This window comes from Carassius gibelio, chromosome A7 (assembly GCF_023724105.1).
Source record: "Carassius gibelio isolate Cgi1373 ecotype wild population from Czech Republic chromosome A7, carGib1.2-hapl.c, whole genome shotgun sequence".
NCBI lineage: Eukaryota > Metazoa > Chordata > Actinopteri > Cypriniformes > Cyprinidae > Carassius > Carassius gibelio.
Window position 1 is genome coordinate 27,097,211 of NC_068377.1, and position 26,314 is coordinate 27,123,524.

Genomic DNA, 26,314 nt, shown 5'->3' on the forward strand with positions numbered 1-26,314 from the left:
GGTTAAGTAAATGATGACAGACTTTCCATTTTTGGGTGAACTGACCCTGAGAATCTGCTTTGGGTCTTAGTCTAGAAAAATGTTCAGAATGTAGGACAGAAACTTTGTTAAATAAACATAATATGTGCAATAAATATAAGCCGGCATGTATACGCAATTTCCTGGTCATCCTAAAAAGTCTGCAGTCTCATGTGCCGACATGACTAATGAACACCAACTGCACTGCATCGGTGACTAACCATCAAAGCACTGTAAATATGTCAGCTGACAGAGCTAACAGAGGAGAAACTACAAGGCCAGAGAGTGTGTATGCTCCCAGTCCCAAGAGGAACTATCACTAAGCTTGCGAAAAAGCCTCACTCCACTGGAAAATGGAGAGACAGAGTGATTTTATCTTTTTAAATCTCACATGATTAATTAGGGTCCTATTATGCTCTTTTACAAAGTCTTGATTTTGTTTTGGGGGTGCACTAGAACAGGCTCTCGTACAAGGTTGTTCGAGAAAAAAAAAAAAAACATATTTTACACATATTTTACAATACAACACTCTCTCCCCAGTCTGGCATGAACGGCTCGAATAGTTCCTGTATTACATGAAGGCCCGCCTTCTAAAATATGAAATGTGCTGTGATTGGTTAGCTGGGCCAGTGAATGTTTTGATTGGCAGCACTCTGCACCTGGTCGGAAATGTCATGCCCCTTACCAGAGCCCTTACGAGTCGTTTGTTGTAGTTTTTAAAAAGTGATTTCTGTTAAATAAAATATCTAATAAATTAACATATTACTGAGCTTTGTAACTTTTCAGATTTTTTTCATGCTCAAACTGCAAAGTTGAAAAAGTGAAAACGCATAATAGGACCATTTTAAGATAAATCATCAAACGCAATGGTAATCTCAGTGGACAGCTGGCTTTAACCCTGTCAACCACAAAGCAGGTGAAAAGAGATCTGAAGACACCTTGGGGACTTTAAGATGATTGTATCTAAAGAAACAGCCCTTCTAATACAACTATTAAACTTAGGGCTGAGGCCAGCTCAAAATAAAGCCATGTCATGGTTTTCTCATCTATGCTCAGCAGTACAACGGAACAATACAAAAGTGTTCTAACATTTATGAGCGCTCTATATCTGCCAGTCCCATTCCAGATATCATCCAGTCAAGGCTGAAGCCTTCAAACCCTCTTAAACTACTATAATCATACTCAATATCTGGCAAAATATTAAAGAATGTCTGCAAAACTTATGGTTTGGGTTCTGACTTGAACTTGAAGGGAAAGTTCAACCAAAAAATAATTGTCATTTACTCTCACTCATGTCATTACAAATCTGTATGACTTTCTGTCTTCAACACACAAGATGATTTTTTGAAAAACGTTTCCACAGTTTTTTGACCATTTCGAAAAATGCAATAAAAGTTGCCATTTCGGACCCCATTGACTTTCATGGATGTTTTCAAAATGGCCAAGAGTTTAAAATGCGCTTCAAAACTATATATTTTGTGTTTGCCAGTCAAAGAACTCTGGATAAATTATCCTATTAAAGTTGGGTCTTGAAGTGGTCTGAAAGTTTTGGACAATATTTTATCGAGACACATCCAAATTCTTTAACGTCAAAGGCTTTAAGGGGCCCAATTCCGGTTGCAGTCTAAATGAAGGTCAAGCAGCAAATCTCTAGGCTTGTGTGTACTCAGAAAGGGGCCTCTCTAATAATCACTCATAGGCTGCCACAGCCCTTCCTTCTCAAAGCCGCAGACCACTGCTATGGTGCATCTGGCAGACTGCTTATGGGCCTGGGGTGCAAGCTAATTGGCCACAGAAAGGCACAGAATATCCAATGATGTAGTGCATTTATTCCCAGCTGGACTGGCCCCTATTACAGGGCCAAGAGGTGACTTATAAGCACTCTGAAGCCGGCATGAACAGTTGTTTCTACAGTAAGGAGAGCGGGGGGGGGGGGGGGGGGGGGGTCGTCATGGGCCCCTGAGACAACTTCCTTTTGACACTAACCCCCATTCTATCAGACTTCCTTCCTGCAGCTCCAACTTCAAAATGCTTCTAGATCTTTATCGAAAAAAATGCCTGCAATACAACACACAGGTCCAGGTAAACAATAGCAATCAGAAATACACAATCAGGTTTTAGAGATTGTTTGCCCCATTAAAAAGAATTTACAGTCTAATTTGCAACAAGTGAATGTGCAAGGAGCTGCGTGTCAAAAAAAAACTATGAAGTTTCCACTCTCAAAACGTTTCCCTCACGTCTTTCTAAACAGCTAGTGTGGTCTTCACAAGACTTAACTTTAGCACTGAGGTCAGCACCATAATATACACTGCAGAGACACAGCTGGAGAAGTGACAAACTAACAGGAACTTTTGAAAAAAAGGCCTCAAAGGCTGACAAAATATTAGCAGGGTGCAAACACAGTATGTTTGCCCAGTGCTTATCTGAATAGTTTGCAGACCAATGCAAAATCGGTGACTATTGCAATATGACAAAACGTCACCAGTGATATGGAGCCTGAAGCTGTAATGTGGAAAGAATATTGGTGCAATTATTAACACAAGTGCCGGTTCATAACAGGACACAACACTCTTCACACATGAATGAGGCAATTCTTAATAGAAGATTTATACTCCAATCCCACACACATAAATTACAGTGGAAAAAGCGGAAGAAAAATAGAGAGTCCAGTTATCTGGTGACAATATGTAAGAATGCAGTGTTTCTTATCACAGATCCTAATCCAAACCCCATGCATCAAATTCAGAGCTGACAGAACTTATCCTCCCCTCATGGAAAACGGATACTTAAGCCAGTCACTTCCCAACGAAAAGCCAGTCTTGACTTTATAGTTCACCCAAAAATGAAAATTTTTGGACCACTGACACTCCTAATGGAGATTGTAGATAGAGTGTCAATGGTCCAGAGAGAGGTAGTGGTGATGAACTTATAAGTCTGCGTCACGCTCCGGCTGTTGAGAACATGCTCAGGACAGTTACAATGATATAAATAATGTTCAGTTTCTTGCACAGACCTATAATTTTGTGTCTTTACACATCAATGTATCGTCACGAGCCGCAGGATTTAATTTGGTTTTGTTTGTGTATGTTTTTTTGACTCTCAAAGCTGTGATTTCCTATTCACTTTCATTATATGGCTGACAGATTGTAACTGTTTGTGTTCTACTGAAGAGACAAAATCACCTACATCTTGGATGCCCTGGGGGTAAGCAGATAAATATCAAATTTTCATTTTTGGGTGAACCATGTCTTTAAGAGTCCTAAGGTTCTTTCCTTTAATATATCCAACTTTTTTGGTGTTATTTGTAAGAAAAATAACATTGTGCCCTGTGGAACAGATTTATGCTCTTATACAATGCTGTAAATGTAGGTGACAAATCATTCATAGATGTAATAAATGTTTATTTTTATGTTTATTTAAACTGAATTAAACTGCAGAAAATAAATGTCCAATGCTGGAATTTATCCAAAATGCTAATGAACAAAGTATTACTGAAAAAACATTGAAAAGAAAAGAAAACTTCTTCAATGCCAATGAATATCTAAAAATATGAAATGGTGATAAAGTATATTTACTTTAAAAAAAATACTAGGATTAATTTACTTCATCAGGCCTTTAGACCAAATGCAGGCACTCCATGGTGCAATTTAAAACTGACTTAGCAGATGTTTTCCGACCTATAAACTTTTTAAGGGGGGGTGGAATGCTCGTTTCACTCAATATCCTGTTAATCTTGAGTACCTATAGAGTAGTACTGCATCCTTCATAACTCCAAAAAGTCTTTAGTTTTATTATATTTATAAGAGAAAGATAGTCTGTACCGATTTTTCCCAGAAAAACACGAGCGGCTGGAGGCGTGACTTGTGGGCGGAGCTAAAGAATCACAAGCGCGAGTAGGCTTTTGCGTTGAGAGCGTTTGGGACTTTACCGTGAGGAAAAAAACATCATCCAAAACAAACCATGGCTAACAGTCAGATTCAGCATATATTTATGATCCAGAATCAGATCCAGAGGCTGAAACTGAACAAGAGCAGCAGCAGCAACGACTACAGCAGGACGTCTCTATGTGGTATGTACTAAAACTGTATATATTTGCTTAGCGGTTTTGGAAAATGACTAAGTTCCACTTTATGTTATCGTTTTATTTTTTTTATTTTTTTTAAGGTGTACATGTGGAAAGTGCAGTTTGATGACAACATCGCATGTTGTTTACTTGATGTGCTTACACGCCGATAGCTAAGTTAACAACACAGAGATATTTGAAGCAGTTTTACTCACCGCCTGCGGTTCCAACACACGATCGTGACCCTTTTTACGTACAACTTAATTTTTGAAACTTTGTCCATGACTAGCATGGGAATCCAACTCTTTAACAGTGGAAAAAAAACTGAAATAGCATTTCAACCCCCCTTTAAGTGCAAATCATGCAATGTTTTGTCTCTGCAGGTATTATGTGCTTCAATTTAAATCAAATACACTAAGTAAAGTAAAAAAATCCCCTTCACTTTCACAAACTTTTGAGACTCCAACAGCACACTTGCACGGAACACACCGACACACATCACATCACAGAAATGCTAATCATGAGCTTAGCTGCCACTTCCAATTAGGGGTTTTCACAGATAAATCCTGACCCTCAATGTGACTTTACAAAGCAGCCAGGGAATATGTAACTGTATCTGATGCTAAGGATTATCAAGAGGTGTAATACAATTTCTGTGGTTGCACAGACCTCAGAGCTGGCCTTCATTATCACGATGGGGGTGTGAGGTACCTCAAGAGACCTGTCATAGGACAATAAGCTCTACTTCAACAGTCGCATTTCGGTTTCCTGCTGATCTGCCATCAAAGAATTTGTATTTCACAGTCAGAGATGAGTCAATCATTTAGGAGGAACAGATCTCCTGTAGCCATTTATTTCTGCCAGCACATGCCTGAGCTGTGAGAAACACTTCAGCCAGAGCTAACTTTCCAAAACTATCACAACGATTACAGACCATGAAATTGGGAGGAGACAGGGTAACAGAAAAGACAACGAGGAGATTTTAAAGGTGAGGTTTGGGGACAGGTGTGGTCCACCAGAATAATTTTAACAGGCATTACACTGACATTCAGTAATTTAGCATGAACTGTCAATTTAGCATGCAAGCTGCATTTCTGAGAAAGGCCTAAAGCCCTCAAAATAAAAATAAATGACCATATAAACCTTAAACGGTTTTATTTAGCTACACTATGAGAAAATATACTGCTCGTGAAGCGAAAACAAGGATGTGGGATTCATATGTGAGCAGATTCTAACAATCAAAAAGCATACATGATCACGTACACAAAGCCCTATATGATCACTAACGTTATCACTCTCGTTTCTCCCGCTTTCTCAGAGTCTCTGTGTCTCTGTGCAGCCGGCAAGAAGACGGGCCCGAGACGTCTGAAAATGTGTGGTCACCATAGCAACCACTCACACTAGTGGTTCTCTTTTCAGTGAAAAGAAACGAAGGGGCAATAGTGCTTTTTCACCTTCCATCTGTCTGGCTAGGTGCTTCCATGCTTGGGCGCTATGATCAGTGAAGCGAATATCTTGAGGAGGACAGCTCAATGGCTTACGGAGGTATTTCACAAAGCAATCCACCATCTGCTGACCACTGCCAGGCTGACAGGTTAAAGGGAAGGGGAGTTTGGCAGGTCTGACCTCCAGACCAAAACAAGACGTGTAATTAAATCAAGCTGATGAAGACCGTCGACACACCTGAATACACAAAGGTCTCCAAAACAAGTCCACTGTTGGACCAAGATCACAAATTCATTCGCAAATTAAAAAATAAGAATAATAATCTGTGTTCTGTTTTCTATGCAGTTTGCATTTTCTTGCTGTTCTTGTAGTGATACATAAAACAGTAATGCATAATAATATATACTGGTACCATAACAGCTATTGGCAGGTAATGGATATTTGATTGATATATTAAGTTATTTAATGGTGCTCATGTTTTTACATTTAGACTCCCTTTGCTATCATCTCACCCTTATTATAGTAAATTTTTTTAAAACACTTATGTTATGTAATATTGGCCATTTATCCATAAAATGACATTTATCCATATGGACGACATCTATCAAGCTCCAAGAATTGCCATACACCATAAAATAGTCCACAACACATTTGTGCATTGAATTTGTTGAATTCTAAAGCCTCACAATACAGTAGTTTTAAAAGATTGAGATTAAAGACTCAATTACTTGTTACGTCTGACGCAATAAATGATTAATAAACGACTCACTGGAGGGGAACACTGTCAGTAAATAATGAAAGATTTCCATCTTCCACAAAGCTATCATATGGGCTCAAAAGACTTGTATGACTTGTACACAAACAATAACTAAATGTTCCATTTTGGGTCAACATTTTTAAAGGAATTCCGAAGACAGACGGACATTTTATGCACCAAGCCACTGTCGTTGGAACTGTAAAACTATATTCAAACTCAATCTGGTCCTGATAACACTGCAGTTGGGATGGTCGTGGTTAGGGCGGCTACAGGCCCAGGCTCAGCGTGGCCTTGACTGTTCGTCTTTTCATGCAGTGATGTAGAGAAGGAAGAAAAAATCACAATCTGTGGGTGACCAGAGTGCTCCAGATTTGGGATTTTCTAAAACATTCCTTAAAAAAAAGTAAAAAATAAAAAAAACGACCAACACAAGAGACGAAAACAATCATTGTGAAACTCCAGTCCCAAATGTACAATACATGCCTTATTTCGCCAAATCTTTCCTCACATAATTTACAAATCATCCTTTAGGATGCATGCGTAGGTTTTGAAGTGTATTTCACCAAAATGTATTTCTCTGTAATCACGGATTTGTTATTTCTAGTGTTGAAATTGTGAGCATGGCTGTGGCTTTATGGAACTTGTGTGACCTCCATTTAACACTGTTTTAGTGTAGAGGAAGCCCCCAATTTTCTTTCTTCTAACCTGTTTTACAACTGAGCATTAAAGGGGACAACCCAGCCCAGAGGAAAACAGATGTGATAGTCTTAAAAGCCCTGTTTTTCTGTCATTAACCAGTCACTGACAACGATTTGTACTGTAAGATGGACATAGGGAAACTATTGCATTACGGGCCTTTTGTGAACTACATAACACCATATTCTTTCAGGAAATAATATATAGTTAAAAGCACAACTCCTCGAAAGTTTACATTTGAACTGCTTCGAGGCACTGGGTTACATTTAAGTTTACCATACAACATGAATGAATGACTGCTAAGTGTGCTTTGTTTCAAATAGTGCAACTGTAAACTTGTATTTCGAGTCAATTTATCGCTCACTTGTTTACTTTAAGACCATAAAAACAATACTAATATGAGCTCTGATGCAAAAACGGTAATAGAAAGTCTAAAAACAATGAAACCTCAATTAACTGTTCCTTTTTAACCTCCAGAACAGTTGTAATTCACACAGGATCTAGTCACTACATTTCCAACGACGTGACTCAACGCAACAAGATGCTATTTGTAACAGCACCACATCAGCTTCAGGGTAAACAGCGTTGCAATTCACATTTACTCCGTGCACATTACTATCGTGTTGATTGTCAATCGACACCGCTGTTCGGATAACTCCCAACAATACATCTGGAATCATGCCGTGATCCGTTAGCACATGCACATACCTGAACAACACAAGAAAGAACATGGAAGAAAATCCTCCAGCGTGTGTTAAAGATCCCTGCTTTTCCAATACAATCCCCCGAGTTCAAATCCACCGTGGATATTCCAGCAGGAATTTTCCCACCGAATGGAAGATCAATGTGAGCAAAGGATGGAAGGGGAGGGATGACCGAACAGAACGGAGGAGGCGCCTTCACCGTCACCAAACTTCCAGTCTGGAAGCTATTCCGACCTATGCATTCCTATTCCTATCCTTTTCCTATGCAATACTAGACTGTATTTTGTCAAAATATTGAGATAGGCCTAGCTGAATATACAAAAACGGCAATAAATGATTATGAGTAAAGCCTGACATTCTTAATGAATACATTTCATATAGAATTTCATTAAAAATATTTCATTGAAATGATAGTAAGAAATATCTAATTTACTGTTATGGAACCGCTGGTAGCAGAGGGAGTCTGTCAGTGAGACTGGATTCATTTAGAGAAAGTTACTAGAGAATGGGTGGAATACAATTTCAAGTTTTGTAGAAAGAACAAGATCTGAGGCAAATTAAGCATTTATTCAAGAGTTAGAACACATTCATACATATGTAGCTGTTATCATGCTATACGGGTAACTGTCAATATGTAAACTTACAAGTTGCTGTGTGTCTCCATAAAAAACAAAAACTTCCTGAAAATTATGTAAAAGTCCGCGAGGGGGAGCCATATTTTCAATTACAGCAGATTGTCCGCAGCAACGTCATAATAACCAGCATGGAAATCCACAAATTCTGGATGTATATAAAATAAGGCTTGAAGTAAACTGAATGAACATACTGAGAACTGAAAAAATAATTAATTTAAATAATTTTGGGATTCTGGGAATTCATTTTAAGAAATGTAATATTAAATATTACTTTTCATGATGTCTAAGAACGTAGAACGTTTAAAGATCATGGACCACCTCACACTAATGGAAATAAATGACCTTATTTTTCCTTATGTGCTCTTATATTATAAAGCAGGTAGGCTACACATAAGGAACGTATCACATATGTCCAGGCCCGTCGCAACAAGGCAGGCAAACCAAGCAATTGCTTGGGGCCCCGAGCTGACCTGGGGCCCCAAGACAACGACTGGTTAAGAATAAAATGCAACGACACTGTGTGAGCGCCCCTTTGATCGTCAATGCAGTAACATGTAATGACACTGTTTTCGGGATCCCCCTCAAGGGGGCCCCACTCAGTTGTCGCTGACAGCAGCAGGCCAACCAAGTCAAGTGATCTCTGCTCTTTTTTTTTTCGAACGGAAGGAATATGGTTACTGTAATATGTTTTTTTTTTAACGGGATAAGGAAAACGCAGATCAGAAATCGCAGACTGCAAGGAGTCAGCAGTATTTTGATTTGAGATCTCAGGCAAACATAAAGAGAACGTTGTGGCGTGTTTCGATTGCAAGAATCGCGGAATCCAGTCATAAAAACGGAATTTACAGTTTAACGCAGAATGACACGTAATTTGCCAAATTTTGAATGAATGAATTAAAAATAGGTCATTGCTCTTACATCAAACCACGATACGGACTAATATCTGTAAATATTAAGCAGGAACAGTCTGTTTAAATATGAATCCTGCATGTTCTGCGTGTCTCTGTCTTCCTTGAAGACGCATTGAAGCGCGCGTGACGCTCGCGGTGATTTCAGTCTCGCGTCTGATGTCTCACTAAATAAGAATGTGAACGCATGAACAGCATCTACAGAACTGCTCTTAAAAAAAAACTTTAGTTTGCTTAATTTTCAATAATTAAAAGATAAATTAATGTTTGGTGTTTAATGTGCATCTCAGAAAATGCTTTATTTAAAAACCCACCTGAATGGCACTTAAATGCACTTAATTCATCTGTCAACTTTATTGTCATTGTTCAAAGTACAAGTAGTACAGACAGAGAAACAATTATTAATAATTAAATGTTTTTTTTTTTTTTTTTTTATGTATGCATTGCATTCTATGCATTAAAAAAAAATCTAAAAAAGGAAACTTAGTTTTTCATTTAACGCACCCCTGAGCTGGTAATAGTGACCTCTTACAATATGCTAACAGTGAAATGGTAAAACGTACTTCACAGGTAATTTCATATTTTTGTTTCAATAATTGGGGTTGTTGTCGGGGGGCCTCTATGTCCATTTTGCTTGGGGCCCCCAAATTCCTTCAAACGGCCCTGCATATGTCCTCCACTCAGCAACTGTCCCAAAATACTCAAGTTTCATTCTCACAGCCAGATAATTTTACTTCACTGTAACTAAGCCATGACAGAGAGAGAGAGAGAGAGAGAGCAGGTAGTTTTCACTGTTTATCCTGCAATCATTAAATATCATGTTGGATGACATTCTAGATGTTTAAATGTGATCTATGGTTTGAAACTTTGGTCACCCAGTCATACTTTAATGCATAACTTTTCTGTTTGGTTTCCATCTACCTGTATATGTGTGTCTAAGAAGATACATGTGGGTTAGTCTTATGTGTCTTTTCTGAGTAACTGTGCTGTAGGTTATTTACTGTGGTCTGAGAGTGGGGTTAGTGGGCTAATGGAACACCGTGAGAGTTGGTTTGAAGTCTGCAGAGAGCAACTGTTTCTCACAGTCGATGAAGAATGAAGTGTTAGTGTGTGCTCAGGGGCGGATCTAGCGGGGTGGCATAGGGTGGCAAGTGCCACCCTAAAAGAAAGCCTTGCCACCCCTGCTGCCACCCCAGTTGGCAGCAACGAATTAAAGGTTATGGCCAATTTGAAAATTTTCGAGCGTGAATCTTTCGTGATTCGTGATCCCGCTCCGAACTCCCGAACTGACTCAAATGATCCGCGAAGGCGCTACGAACTCTCGAATTGATCCAAATGATTCGCGAATCCGCTCCGATCTCACAAACTGACGCATATGATTCGCGATCCCGCTTTGAACTCCCAAACTGACTCAAATCTCGATCCCGCTCCAAACTCCCGAACAGACTCAAATGATTCGCGAATCCGCTTTGAACTCCTGAACTGATTCAAATGATTCGCGAATCTGCTCCGATCTCCCAAACAGACTCATATGATTCGCGATCCCGCTCTGAACTCCCAAACTGACTCAAATGATTCGCGATCCCCATAACTCACTCAAATGATTCGCGATCCCGCTCCGAACTCCCGAACTGATTCAAATGGTTTGAAATCCCCAAACTGACTCAAATGATTCGCGATCCCCATAACTGACTCAAATGATTCGCGATCCCGGTACGAACTCCCGAACTGATTCAAATGATTCGCAATCCTCAAACTGACTCAAATGATTCGCGAATCCGCATTGAACTCCCGAACTGACTCAAATGATTCGCGAACCCCAAACTCTAATAATTTAAAAAGTATTAATATACTGTAATATTTTGTTGTTGTTGTTGCTATAAAAACATTAATAACACTGTTAAAATACATAATGTAGGCAAATAAAAAAATTAACTATTTATGTACATGTTAAATGCCATGTGATTGCTGCTGTTACACTTACAGGACGATCAAATCCTTGTTTAGGCTACTGACCAAACATTTCATTCAAATATTCACTTAATCTTTCATTTTTGGCCACCTTTTTGCTATAGATGACACACTTTATAATTTCTTCAACAAAAAACGTGCATATCACAACCCTTACAAAAATAAACCATGGTTTTATCATAGTAAAACTGCTTAGTTTCCTTTTGCATGATTTCTGAATGCTTGAGACTATAAAATAAATTAGAGTCATAATAAAGTTATAGCCACAGGTAAATGTCGAGAGCTACAATTGTGATTTGTAAATAATACAATTTATTCATTTAGTTTTTTATTTGATTAAAGTTATTTTTCACCCCTATAGTAGGTGTTTTTTCCATCATCATATTTGAGGAAGGGGGGCACAACAATAAATCCTGCTTATGGGAACCCTTAAGGTGTTGTTATACACGTCTCTGGGAATGTGTGCTCTACACACACACACACACACACACACACACACACACACACACACACTGAAGCACGCGTGGTGTTTTCAGCTCTTCAGTACTATTGCACAGTAGAGTATGCTGTACTTCAAGTATTAGCATACTTGATATGCTATACTTCCTATTAGCTAATAATAATAGTTAATTAAAAAACACAGAAACTCTGGTTACAACCCACCAAAATAAAAGTTTGGTCTAACTCAAAGAAATTATGTAAGAAATTGCTAAGTAAAATATACTTAAAAAAAGATATCCTAAAACATTATTTTAAAGGAATATCACACAAGTTTTCATAGAAGTTTTAATTTAAGCTTGTCAAAACAATAACACCATATTTTTCAGTAACAATTTCTAAAAGTACATTTTTATTTGTGCCTATAATGTTTATTTATTAATTATTATTGTCAGCTAATAAAAGCTATGCTTCAGGGACCATATTCATATAACATCTAAGGCTAAATGTAGCTCTTGACTGGTTGAGTTAGATGATGATTAACACTAAACCGTAGAAAATCAGTTGAGTCTCCCCAGCTGGAAATGTAATTGGCTGTTAAAATCTTGTGTTTCTTATAATAAATTGACATATTGGTAACACTGAATCTTTTATAATGCTCTTAATTACATGTGGATGCATTCTGTATGCATTAGTGAGTGTGGTGGTGCTTATGGGGTATGGTCACTTATTGCTTATATGAACTGTTTCAAATGCAAGACATTGATTGCATGAGATTAAGTTTGTAAATGATAGCCTGTGTCCTTTTGTAGTGTGCACATATATTTATCATCAATCTGTGATAACTGTGACTAAATTCAGTATATATACGTCTGCCATATGTTGCCACCCCTCAAAAATTCCTGCCCCCTTCTCGCCACCCCATCAATATTTTTCTAGATTCGCCCCTGTGTGTGCTCAATATACAGGTTCTATACTATGTAGTTATCATATCTCTTATTCATTCATTAATTATATATAATCTACTTTATTTTATCAATAGCACATTTATCTGCAAGCAACCATCCTTGTCTCTGTCATTGTCGATGGCTCACCTTCAGATTTAACAGAGGAGTGAGACGAGACAGGGAAATACAAATCAGCAGATCTTAATCAAGTGAGTAGATCTCAATTCAATTCAAGTTTATTTGTATAGCGCTTTTTACAATACAAATCATTACAAAACAACTTTACAGAAAATTACTTTTCTACAATATTTAGTAGTAGCTTATAAGTGGTGACTGTCAGTTGGTGCACATATGACAGGATTTTTCAGAAAAATTAATACAAGACGGAAGATGAACAGTATTAACAGAAGTTATTATATGATGCAGTCACACTTGTAGCAATATTTGTCAGTTCTGTTTGTTGATTAAGGGTTAGCATCATCTGGGGTACTCTCAGGTCTTCTGGATCCAGACTGGAGCTTGTGTAAATCCTAGCAAAACATAGAAACAAACAGACACATCATTAGCATAGCTGCTGTTCCACCAAAGTAAAATTTATCAGTTCAACCCAAGCTAAAGAATAAGAATGCGCATTTGATCAGATGTAACTACACTCACAATTTAAGAGATACATTATTCGAATGCTTGGCGAAAGAGATGCGTTTTTAATCTAGATTTAAACAGAGAGAGTTAGTCTGAACCCCGAACATTATCAGGAAGGCTATTCCAGAATTTGGGATCCAAATGTGAAAAATCTCTACCTCCTTTAGTGGACTTTGCTATCCTAGGAACTACCAAAAGTCCAGCGCTTTGTGACCTTAGGGAGCGTGATGGATTGTAACGTGGTATGAGGCTAGTTAGGTACACAGGAGCTAAACCATTTAGGGCCTTATAGGTAAGTAATGATCATTTGTAACTGATACGGAACTTAATAGGTAGCCAGTGCAGAGACTGTAAAATTGGGGAAATATGATCATATTTTCTTGACCTGGTAAGGACTCTAGCTGCTGCATTTTGGACTACCTTTGAAGATGCAGGACAACCACCTAGAAGTGCTTTACAGTAGTCCAGTCTAGAGGTCATGAATGCATGAACTAGCTTTTATGTATCAGAAACAGATAACATATTTCGTGGCTTGGCAATGTTTCTAAGATGGAAGAATGCAGTTTTTGTAACATGGGAAATATAATTTTCAAAAGACAAATTGCTGTCTAATTTAACACCCAGATTTTTGACTGTAGAGGAAGTAGCAGTACATCCATCTAGTTGCTGATTGTAATCTACAAGATTATGTGTAGTGTTTTTTGGTCCAATAATTAATATCTCTGTCTTATTTGAAATTAAAAAAAAAAGTTAAATAAAAATTATTGGTCATCCAATCTTTTAAATTTTTAACACACTCTGTTAGCTTAGATAATTTAGAATTTTAATCTGGTCTTGTTGAGATATATAGCCGAGTATCATCAGCATAACAGTGGAAACTAATCCCATATTTTCTAATAATATTACCAAGGGGCAACATGTATATTGAAAACAGAAGGGGACCTAGGACGGATCCTTGTGGCACTCCATATTTTACAGGTGATAAATGAGATGACTCCCCATTTAAATAAAAAAAATGGTAGCGATCGGACAGGTAGGATCTAAACCATCTTAGAGCCTGCCCTCGAATACCTGTATAGGTTTGTAATCAATCTATGAGTATGTCATGATCTATGGTGTCGAATGCAGAACTTAGATCAAGTAAAACTAGAAATGAGATGAAGCCTTGATCTGACGCAAGAAGCAGGTCATTTGCAATTTTAACAAAGTGTCGTTTCTGTGCTATGGTGGGGCCTGAAACCTGACTGAAAATTTTTTTTTTTTTTTTACAGGAAGGAGCTCAATTGAGCAGACACAACTTTTTCTAAAATTTTAGACATACTGTAAATGGAAGATTTGAAATAGGCCTATAATTTGCCAGTTCACTAGGATCTAGTTTTTAATAAGAGGCTTGATAACCGCCAGCTTAAATGGTTTTGGGATGTGACCTAAAGATAACAACGAGTTAATAATGCTGAGAAGCGGTCCTTTCGGCTACAGGTAACAACTCTTTGAGTAATTTAGTGGATACAGGATCTAATAAACATGTTGTTGGTTTGGATACAGTGATAAGTTTATTTAGCTCTTCCTGTCCAATAGTTGTAAAGCACTGCAGTTTATCTTTGAGTGCGATGGATGAAACTGAAGTGTTAGACGCTGTAGAATCTACATTCGCTATTGTATTTCTAATGTTATCTATTTTATCAGTGAAGACATTCATAAAGTCATTACTATTAAAAGTTGATGGAATATTTAAATCAGGTGTCATCTGGTTATTTGTTAATTTAGCCACTGTGCTAAATAAAAACCTTAGATTGTTTTGGTTATTTTCAATGAGTTTGTGTATATGCTCTGCCCTAGCAGTTTTTAGAGCCTGTCTATAGCTGAACATACTGTTTTTCCATGCAATTCTAAAAACTTCCAAGTTAGTTTTTCTCCATTTGGTTCAAGACTACGAGTTCCTTTCTTGAGAGAGTGAGTATTACTGTTATACCATGGCACAGTACGTTTTTCTCTATCCTTTTTTAATTTGATGGGGGCAACAGCTTCTAATGTATTAGAGAAAATAGTGCCTGTGTTGCCAGTCATTTCATCTAGTTCATGTGTATTTTGGGGTACAAATAGCAGCAGTTGGGATAGATCAGGCAGGTTATTTGCAGATCTGTCTTGGGTGGCTGGAACAATAATTCTGACCAGACGGTAACGCTGAGACATATAGTTAACATCAGTGATATGCAGCATGCTCGTTACAAGGAAATGGTCTGTAATATCATCACTTTGATGTACAATATCTATAGCAGTAAGATGGATTCCATGAGATATAAATATAATTAAATCTAGTGTATGATTAAAACGATGAGTGGGCCCGGTGACATTTTGCTTGACTCCAAAAGAGTTTATTAGGTCAGTAAACACAAGTCATAATGCATCATTTGTATTATCAACGTGAATATTAAAATGTCCCATGATTAGTACCTTATCAACTGTAACCAGAAGGTCTGAGAGGAAATCTGCAAATTCTTTTAGGAATTCTGTATACGGCCCTGGTGGTCAGTAGCCAGAGCAAGAGATACATTAGATTTCTTTTGCATGTCTGACAGTGTAACATTAAGCAGAAGTATTTTGAATGAGTTAAACCTGTATCCTGTTTTCTGGGTAACACTGAGAATATCGCTAAATATTGTTGCAACACGTCCGCCATGACCAGTCTGACGGTAATTGACGGTAATTACTTATAACAGTAATTCGGTGGAGTAGACTCATTTAAACCAATACTATCATTTGGTTTTAGCCAGGTTTCAGTCAAGCAGAGTATATCAAAACTATTACCTGTGATCATTTCATTTACAATAAATGCTTTGTGTGTGAGTGATCTAATATTTATGAGCCCAAACTTAAAAAATTGTTTTTGTTCATTTACTTTACATTTTTCTGGTTTAATCACGACACTATTTTTTTCTAGATCCTATACATTCAATTTATATTTTGACCTCACTATTCAGGGAACAGACACAATCTTAATAGATTGTACAGCACAAGTACTTTTATCATTTAAGCAGGTGGAACAAAAGTCATCATAATAGTTATTTGAGAATTGGCTTAATACTCACATGGAGCGAAGTGTCCTAGAGATGTTATCAGAGAGTAGCTCTGTTCCGACTCTGCTTGGGTGCAGGCCATCAGCGCGAAAAAGCCTAGGATGCTCCCAGAAAAGATTCCATTTATTAACAAATAGCAGTTTCTGTTCTTTACACTATGACAATAACCATTAATTTAAAGCAAAAAGTCTAATGAACCTTTTGTGTCCTCGCTGATGTGTGGGCAGTGGTCCTGACACGATAAACGTCGCCGCTGGCATCGTGCTGCAAACCTTCTCGATCAGGCTCCTGAATGTGGCAATGCAAAAGCTAGACAGAAAATAGCAGCAATTTTACGCGCCTATAAGACCCAATGACTTCGAAAGCGACCTCTTACAGGAGATGCTGAGTGATGAAAAGGAGCCATCATTGCCAGCTGACAGCGACCCGCTTTTGTGGTGAAAGATTAGCAGTAGTACCCCCACCTTACGCAGCCTAATATTGCCTAAATCACAAATGCAGCCGGGTTGAAGCCTGCAGTGATGTTTTTCATTTATGTTATAGCAGCAGTCCCCTCTGCATATATTTTTTTTTCGAGAATGTTGCACTCCTGTTGTTGTTTGCTATTCTATACGAAAATTCGTGCCAATTAGAGCTGAAGATCTTTTCCCCGTCGGGTTCGGTCGGGTCCGGGCTTAATTTATATCATCTCACCCGGGCTCGGGCTCGCGCTCTGGTTTGCAAGGTAAACGAACGGTCATGTGATGTGTTTCAATTAGCTCGAGAAAGATGTAAAATGGATGCAGAGTAGGTGCAAAGGAGGCTTGCCTCTGGCGAAAATACGTTTTGGTTGCACCAGCAACTAAAGCGAAGTCTGAGGTGTGGAAAAGTTTTGACCATGTTTATAATGAGAATATTTTACCCAGGGCTCATCTTGGCGGAACCCCCTCCTCCAGGGGTGGCGTTTCCGTATGGCAGACGGAGAATGATATGTGCCGTGAAAAATTATCCAAAATTAATATCTCCATTATAATTCGTTATTATTATTTTAAATCACAGGGTTTAAGAAAAAAATTACCAATGATAAGTATTTAAAGGAGCTTGTAAAAATTTGTAATGCCATTGGATCCTCAAGCTCTCACACGCCTTCACTCAGATTGTCGCGCGCGCACAGCCTGGAGGAGACGGATCTCTGCTTATCCGCAAAGCGAGGGTAAACACATAATAACTGATTGAATAGTACATTATATACAATAGTACAAATAATTGAATAGTACATTATTTTCTTTACTCAAACACTATGTTAAGGCTATTGTTCGTGTGTGCTTGAAGACTGGAGAAGTAGGTTTTTTGCCATCTAGCCAAAATACTTTTGTACGTTTTAAATATCCTGCTGTGCATAAGTACTTAAGTTTATTTTAGAAATGTTTCATTTTTCGTTATATTAATAAATGGATTGGCATATCCGAGTTTAAGTTCAGACTTTGAAAGTTTATTATTTTCACCGTATTTAATTATTTAATGCTACAGTTTCACCATTAACTTAACTGAAACAAGTATTAGTATGTCATGTTTATGTGACTTATTTAAAACTGATGTGTTTTCAGTAAGGATGATGGTTGAGTATGTATGTACTTTATGTGTTCTCATTAATAAAATTGCAGGAATTTGTTACTTGATGTGGCCTATGACTGTGAATTGTTATCACAATAATTCTGAGTTTGTGACAGATTCATTTCAGAGGACCAAATTGTTAAACTTTTATATTTGAGACTTTTTGACTTTTTAAGTGGAATTATTATATTTATATAGGAAACCCATGTCTGACTCTATTAAGAGATGTAACAGCATGTTTTCATCTCTCTTTAACTGAATTCTCTGTACCTTTTCATGCACCATTTATGAAGCAGAATCCAAAGACTGTAAGAATGTGGAATGTCTTTTGTTCACTATGGTTCTAGGTAAGGAAGTGTCTCTAAAAAAATAAAATAAAGGATAGAATTACAATTATTTTCTTACTATATTTTGTTCAGCAACATAAAATGACAGCCAATATATTGATAACATGATTTCATATGGGATGCCATGCATATCTCTACTGAGGCACGCCTTTGTGTATTTTTTCCATTTCTCTTTAACTGAGCGCTCTGTTGCTTTTCAGGCATCATCTATGAGCTTCAATGGAACGGAATAAAAAATCTGTAAGAATGCTGATAATCACCTGTCTTTTGATCATTTTGGTTCAAGGTAAGTAGGTGATGACTAAGGAAGTAAAATTATGTACTAGTTAAAGATTATGGATTGCTTTTAGTATCTTGTTTAATGAATCTATTTATTAGAAGGAAAAAACATACTTGATCATTGTAAAAATGTAATAGTTTGGATATATATTTAAGAATTTATTTTGATTAAAAATTAATTAACCATATTTTTTCTATGTAGCATCAACAGAAAATGACAGTAACTTGAAGATGTGTGGAACATGGCGCCATGGCAAAGCATCACAAACTCTGAAGTATGATTTGAAAACAGGCTGTGAGAAAATTGAGATTTCAGCCAGTGAGAGCACACTTTCTATTCAGGGCAGTATCACAGCCAAGTGCACACAATCTTCGTCCATTAATCTAGATTTAAAACCTCTTGAAAATCAAAGTCAGTTCTGTGTGTTCTGGGATCCGCTGCTGGACCTGCTGATAGTGCAGGTGAATGGACAGAAACACACTCTGTGTCCACCGAATGGCCTTCAAGGATCGTGCTGCACTCACTTCTCACCAGAGCATCATGAAAATGCTACTCTGTATGGTATTGCGAATGGCAGCATCCACGGTGATATCATCACAAATGATGTCATGGGAAAATATACATTTAGAGGAGATTCAATCGACTGCAGTAAGAACCTTTAGTGTTATATTTTACATTTTGTTGTATTACAATTTTTAAAAGCTACAGATATTAATATAAATTTACAGAGCTCACTTGTGAGTTCAGTATTTCTGAGCATGTAATTAGTTTTAGGTTAAGTATATTTCTTCTGTTTTTCCACTTGCAGAGAAGAAATTGTGTGATGAGGCAAGTATGAAGCCCAATGGAGCAAACATGTGAGTCAATCATGTTTCTATTTCAGTTTGTTAGTTTCCCTATTACTTTAGTGTGTTATGAACTGATGTGGTCTATCATGCAGATAGCAAGAGGTGATGTTGTGCATGTTTATAAGAGCACAGTCATGACAAGCTTAAGTATGTGTGAAGAAAAACAGAGGTTGACCCACAAAGAGGAAGCTGAACCCATGACTACAATGGCTTTCAAACTTCTGTTCACTTTTAATGCATGAACTTCAAAAGGCATCATTGGATTTTTGATGCATTAATAAAATCTTCAAAGCTTTAACAATTTTTATATTTGTATGTTTGTATAATCATGCTGTCTTACTCCATTTGTGTAGGAATATGTAAAAATAACTTAAATGTATCTGTTGATCATGTGTAAAAGCATGTGTTTGTGTGTGTATGCAGGATAGAGGAAGCAGTGATGAAATCCAACACAACAGGTCAGATGAATCTACTTTGTGCTCAGAGCAAAGTCATTGAGATGGACGATGGTTTCACAGGACTCAGTTTCACTCTGCAAGTAAATAACGTTCATCTTATAGAAGCACAAAGTTCAAATAACCTTTGAGTCACAGGAAGGTCTCTTTCTAGAATATGAATAAATATAAATGTTGCATTCCAGGCCCCTCGAAATGCAAACAGGACACCCATCGTTTATCTTCCTTCCTGCCTGAACTCTAAGTCAAGGAGAAAATCCAAGGTGGTGTGTACTTACTACAAGAACAAGACCTTATTTCAGGTATGACAATATTTGTCCAGCAGACATAAATCATGTGGATTAATTAGCTTCCATTATCTTACCAACATATACAGCAATGTACAGTTGGATTCAACCGTGTTTGTGTTTTGTAGGGGGGGTCGTCTGATGCAGTTCTTCTGGATGACATAGTTGGACTCTCAGTGGAGAATGAGACCATCAAAAACCTCCCAGAACCTGTCAAAATCAGGTTTTATCACTCTACTCTACCAGTAAGTCTTTTTGTGCATTTTCACTATTTTGTTAAATACTTTCTCAAGTAATACCGTTTGTTGTGATGTTAAAATGCTATTTATAAGCTTAGCAACAGCCGTAGCTGGCATCATTTTCTACTGAGTAGACTAAATGTCTGCCATTTCCTTTACACTGAAAACCACATGACACTTTCTTTTAAAGGGGTCGTATGATGTTGCTGAAATATTTTTTGGTGTAATGAAATGTGTTTATGCAGTTTGAGGTTAAAAAAAAACACATTACTTTTCACATGCTGTTTATTATAGTTTGTCCTCTATGCCCTGCCTTTCTGAAACACATAATTTTTTATAAAGCTCATCGGTCTGAAAAGCAAGCTGTGCTTTAATATGCCAGCTATCCAGTGTGTTGTGATTGGCCGAATACCTCAAGTGTCTGACGTAAATGTTTCGCCCCTCACCATCCTGTTATGGCGTGTCCCGGTCAGAACACTAGCGTGACAGGCAAAAACAACAAAACCCATTACAAACCAGGAATTTGTTGCATCCAGCGGGGACATAATTACTGATTATAATGACTTATACTGTCTTTTTACACCTTTCATATCGAGCCGCATAAACATAAAACCATGTCTTAATTTGTGATCAGAAAAAACGACAACCAACAAGCATACTCTACACTGCTCAAAACTTGCAGTTGAATCATCAGTGGCAAATTTTTTAAATATTAAAAACTTAATTACAAACTATGGGTCAGAAGTGTCAGACTGTCCTTGCAAAGAGTGAGTTTCCTGAATGAGCAGCAGCCAGCGGCTAGAGTGAGGAACAGCTGGCAGATTCGATGAAGGAGTGGGAGTTTAGAAGGGTGTGGACAAGACTTAACTTTGATAAAGAAAAACTCTTTTGATTTGAAACGTTAGTCTTTGCAACTTTACAGATTTTATATGCACCAAGAGCTTGTAACACTCCAAAGAGAATGGAAAAACCGAATTTGCATCATATGACCCCTTTAACTGCTCTAACTATAAATGCATTTCTTCCCGACATCTCCTATTTCATTTAAAAGGCTATCTACTTCAGAAGATGTGTTTCATGGGACAAAAGAAAAGGTATGCTCATCAACAAGAACCAACACTCAGTATTAGACATCCAGCAAATGTTCCAGTGCTAAATGAAGCACAATTACTGAGTGTTCTGTTGATGTGTCTCTCTGCAGATATTGAAGTGACTTGGAGATATGACGGCTGTACGACTGTTAAAATCCATGACAGAGAGACAGAATGTCACTGTAATCACCTCGCACACTTTGCCATCCTTGTGGTGAGTAGCAGGTTTACCAAGAAAATAACATTAAATAAGTGTGTTTTTACTCATTATTTGTAACCAAACTCGGTCCTGGAAGACCAGTGTCCTGCAGAGTTTAGCTCCAACTTGCCTCAACACACCTGACTGGAAGTTTAATGTAAACCTAGTAAGAGCTTGATTAGCTAGTTCAGGTGTGTTGGATTGGTGTAGGAGCTAAACTCTGCAGGACACCGGACCTACAGGGCTGAGTTTGGTGAATTCTGGATTACACCATACAAATGTAATGATACAGTACACACCTGGTCTCTTTTTCTTCTTTGCTTCAGCAAGTGGTACAGAAGGCTACAGTTCGCCATCTAAAGGCTCTGATGTTCATTACTGCTGTGGGCTGTGCCTTGTCCTTAGTCAGCTGTTTGATTCTCCTCTATTGGCTTTGTAAATCCAGGTAACCAACTAAAGTGGCTTGCATGGAATGCTTATCCTTTTATGTCTATTTGTGAACCTGTTCCCACTTTTATTTCAATTTCTTATTTTGTCTCTATTGCTTTCCCTGTACTACAGAAAAGGGAAAGACCAGTCCTTATTGGTGCATCGTGGTCTGGTGGTGGCAACCTTTTTTCTTTGCCTATGCTTCAGTCTTACCAGTTCACCTGTAAATACTGGAAATGAAACCATTTGTAAGATAACGGGAGCCCTTCTGGACTATTCTCTGCTCAGCACCCTCTCCTGGATGACTGTAGAAATGTTTCACACATTCTTTTTAGTTTGCTGTCTATCAAGCTCAACTCTTCCTCCATGGGTCTTTTACTTGGCAGGCTTTGGTGAGTTAGTTCAAACGAAAATAGTTCGGTCCTAAGAACCTATTCAAAAATGGCAATATTTTCTAAATTAGAATTTGTAATTTTTTTTTCAGGTATCCCAGCAATACTAGTTTATAGATTACTTTCTGTAGGTGATATTTATGGCTTAAAGAAGATTATGCCAAGTGAAGATGTCACCAGTCTATATTTTATGTAAGTAAACTATGTAAGATGTAACCTTGCATTATGCACCACAAGCATATAAATATATATATAATACACACTTTTTTCCTCACTTAGGTGCTGGATGTTGGATTCTGACAAGAGCAGATTGGCTCATTGCATCATTATTTTCGGCTTATTGGCAGTTGTGGTGATCTCTGGTGCAGTCATGCTTTTCTTTGTGGCTACAAAGATACATAACCGACCCGAGTGGAAGAAGAACCGCATAGCTTTTTTCAGTATCTGGGGTCTCACTTGTCTGTTTGGCACAACGTGGGGCCTGGGTCTCTTCAGTTTTGTCTCACTCTCAGAGGCCACCCTCTTCCTCTTCTGCATTATCAATTCCTGTCATGGTGAGAAAGTTTTTTTTTTCTTCTACTTTTTGATGATACACTATTGCTACTTACTAAAGAAAGTTATGAAAGAAAGATCAAGTAACTGGCCTTGTGAATGCTTTTGTGTCAATTTGACAATATAATCTATAACAAGAAAGCTTGCATGTAATTCATTAGGTTTCCTTTCCTGCTTATAAATTGAGAAGTAATTTAGAGTGATAATTCTCAATTATGGATTATAATCTATGAATAATCAATATTTCTGTACCCAAACAGGAGTTTTTCATATGCTGCGATACTATGCTCTTGAACGAATGAAGAAGAGATTAGTTCGGATGGGGGCAGTAGAGGATCTGATGTGTTACAGTGTAGAGATGATGAAGTAGTGTTTTATAAGTATTATTGTTTTTATTTAAAAGTGCATTTATAAAAATATAATACAACGACCAAACAAATAAATAAGTTTGATGTACTCTTTGGTCTGCAATCACTCTGAAGGTCATAATATTGAAGACTTCACAAGTTATATGCTGTATTTCTTTAATCTTATTATTTCTATGAATGTAATAGTTTAACATTTATGAAGCAAGTCTTGTCTTTTAGCAATATTTTTGTGCAAATCTGCAGTATGAAATTCCTTAAGTTTAATTGAGACAATGCTTTTGGAGTTTAAAATAATGAAAGAAAAATTAATTTTCAAACATTCATTTGAATACAAATCTGATCTGAACATATGACTTATACATGTTTGGATTGTCTATTGTAACACCTGTGGCCTAGGCCTACATTTGCATTCTGTTGTATTGTTTAAACAAATAATGCATATCTGAATTTTCCACCGACTTTGGAGTGTGCTTGAAATTAAATGTTCTATGTGTGTGTTTCTGAATCATTAATTCAATCGATTCATTCAACAACTTAATTTAGGCTAGAAATACCAATGCTGAGGTTCTTCTTTCGCTCTGTTTGGAACTATTTCCATTGGCAGGATGTAGATGTAAGCTATATCAACTTCATGTTTATGGAGCTGTTGAATAAAATCAATATCTCACTTGCAATCATGTTGTTTTAAATAGTTGTGTGTTATTTCTTAAGTAACATGAATACAGAATGCAAAGGTAGCTATGCTAAAGATACAAAACACTCATTTTACAGTAAGAATAGTGTATTTAAATAAAAAAAAATGACACACAAAATAACATAAGGACTCCATTTATTTAAAAATAATAACAAATGTAAAATAACATTAATTTGTATGAACAAATGTTGAGTTCATGTCGAAATGAGATTTTTCAGGCTGGTAATGGTGACCTCTATTGGGTGTAAGAAGTGAGGCATGTAACAAAATCCGACCTGGAATGGCCTGTCAGGATATTATGTCTTTCTTTGAGTGATCAAAGGAGGTGGACAGGAGTCTTTTCATTTAATGTTTACCAAAATCACATTTTGACAAATATCTCTATTATCAGTTCACTTGTGTTTCCTTCCTTCCTGTCAAGCATTTGAACCGCTTCAGTAAACACAGTTTAAATACTGTACATGGATGGGATAGAACTAGACATTTGATAGTAGTTACATAATCCTTAGAGCTGTAGAATATTTCACCCAGTCTGTGTCTTCAGGGGCTACAGAACCGAGTTCCAAGTGTGGCTCTTCTTCAGTTCTATGTTGACAGTGTACACTGCTGATATGTTTGCAATCAAAGGTTATTTTTCATTTATTTGATGAACTTGTAGTAAAAAAAAAAAAAGATATTAATAAACCAGAATAATTCCCCACTTACAACGCTGGCAGTCTCAGAATTTACCATTAGTCAGAATTGGTCAAATAACCATAGTGCCAGTATTGAGCAATTCCCAGACGCAGTCACAAGGCAAGAGCAGCTGATTAATTGTAATAATACTGGATGGGATGTTGTTGGTACATCCGTCTTTCTCTTGACTTGACAGGTTAACCGACTGCTCAACATAGACTATACTGTCACAGACATCATGCGACTGTTGCTGCTGAGCAGACACCACAATCACATACAAAAACCTCCCAACTTACCACAGCACGATGAGGGACAGGAAAAAGGAACAGAAAGCTATACGTAAAATGAGAAGTAGAAATGGAAAATGCCATGGCATGAAGGTACAGCGTCATTAGTGTTGGGTGTCAAAGTCAGGGAGTGATTTTGGATTTGGATAATATAACTTTATGTATGTAGGTACATTTTTATTATTAAAATTTTATTATTTAAATTATGTTGTTGAATATAATTATTTAATGCAAAAATACTTTTCATTTTAAAAATTAGAGAGAATATTAGACTTTAAAATTATAAAATTTCAGATAAAAATGTTATTTATAATAAAAAATGATGATTCAAATGGTTTAAAACTCGTATTTAAACACATACTTGGAAATATATTGTAGTTTTAAACACATTCTGAAAAGCAAAGTAGAATATTAAAGCATGTTCGTGTTTGTTTATGCAAAACAGCCTCATGCTCTGAACAGGAACACAGAAATATGACATCAGGGTTTACATATAGTACAGTGTTGGCCAAAATGTTTGGCAGTGGTATAAATTGTGTTTTGCACTGTTTGCTTCAGTACTTGTAGATTATTTTCCCACATTTCTATGATATACTGAAAAACAACGATAAGCATATACGTTTAAAAGGCTATTATTGTCAAAAAATAAATGAATAAAAAAGTAAAATAATAGGTCAATATTTACATTATTGACCCTTGTTCTTCATGAGCTCTGCGGTTCGCTCTGGCATGTGGGATATTCGCTTCTAGGCCAAATCCTGACTGCTGGCGATCCATTCTTGCTTTCTTGCAGTTTGTGGGCTTCTGCTTGTCCACTCATTTTTTGAAGACTGACCTCAGGTTCTCTATGGGATTGAGATAAGGGGAGTTGCCTGGCCAAGGATCCAAAATTTCAAAGTAATGATCTTTCAGTCACAAAATGCACAGATCATCACCAAATTACTCATGGATCATTGGAAGAAGTCACTCTTGCAGGATGTTTTCATACCATTCTTTATTCATGGCAGTGTTTTTGGGCAGAATTATGAGAGCCCACTCCCTTGGCTGAAAAGCAACCCCACACATTGATGGTCTCAGGATGCTTCACTGTTGGCACAACATTTACATTGATGCATTTAATAGACAATCCTTGTACTTCCTGCAGAATTTCAGTCAGTTCATTACGTTTTTCCTGGAGAGGAGGGTCTTCTTTGCTGCTCTTCTTGACTCCAGGTCGTTGTCCAAAAGTCTTGGTCTCACTGTGTGTGCAGATGCTCTCACACCAACCTGCTGCCAT

General features: G+C 37.3%; 2 protein-coding genes across 2 annotated transcripts in view; one reads left to right on the plus strand and one right to left on the minus strand.

The window, feature by feature from the left end:
• Nucleotides 1-7,904, minus strand: part of LOC128017021 (coiled-coil domain-containing protein 102A-like) — a 58,849-nt gene extending 50,945 nt beyond the window's left edge. The window contains exon 1 of the mRNA XM_052602070.1: nt 7,689-7,904. The gene's annotated coding sequence lies outside the window, so the exon portion shown is untranslated. The remainder of the gene's footprint in view (nt 1-7,688) is intronic.
• A 4,672-nt stretch (nt 7,905-12,576) lies between these two features.
• LOC128017023 (adhesion G-protein coupled receptor G5) lies at nt 12,577-24,097 on the plus strand. The gene is made up of 14 exons (XM_052602074.1): nt 12,577-12,792; nt 18,443-18,528; nt 18,724-19,170; nt 19,331-19,379; nt 19,794-19,908; nt 20,011-20,127; nt 20,241-20,357; nt 21,403-21,445; nt 21,553-21,656; nt 21,968-22,086; nt 22,203-22,462; nt 22,555-22,654; nt 22,742-23,016; nt 23,275-24,097. The coding sequence occupies exons 2-14, from the start codon at nt 18,462-18,464 to the stop codon at nt 23,382-23,384; spliced, it is 1,923 nt and encodes a 640-aa protein (XP_052458034.1). The 5' UTR covers nt 12,577-12,792; nt 18,443-18,461; the 3' UTR covers nt 23,385-24,097.
• The last annotated feature ends 2,217 nt before the right edge of the window (nt 24,098-26,314 follow it).

Bases quoted from the DNA above. Each gene is read 5' to 3' on its own strand.
- LOC128017023 (XM_052602074.1), top strand. From the start codon at position 18,462: ATGGAACGGAATAAAAAATCTGTAAGAATGCTGATAATCACCTGTCTT. The intron at 22,087-22,202 runs GTAACCAACTAA...CCTGTACTACAG, and splicing joins TATTGGCTTTGTAAATCCAG to AAAAGGGAAAGACCAGTCCT. The intron at 23,017-23,274 runs GTGAGAAAGTTT...GTACCCAAACAG, and splicing joins CATTATCAATTCCTGTCATG to GAGTTTTTCATATGCTGCGA.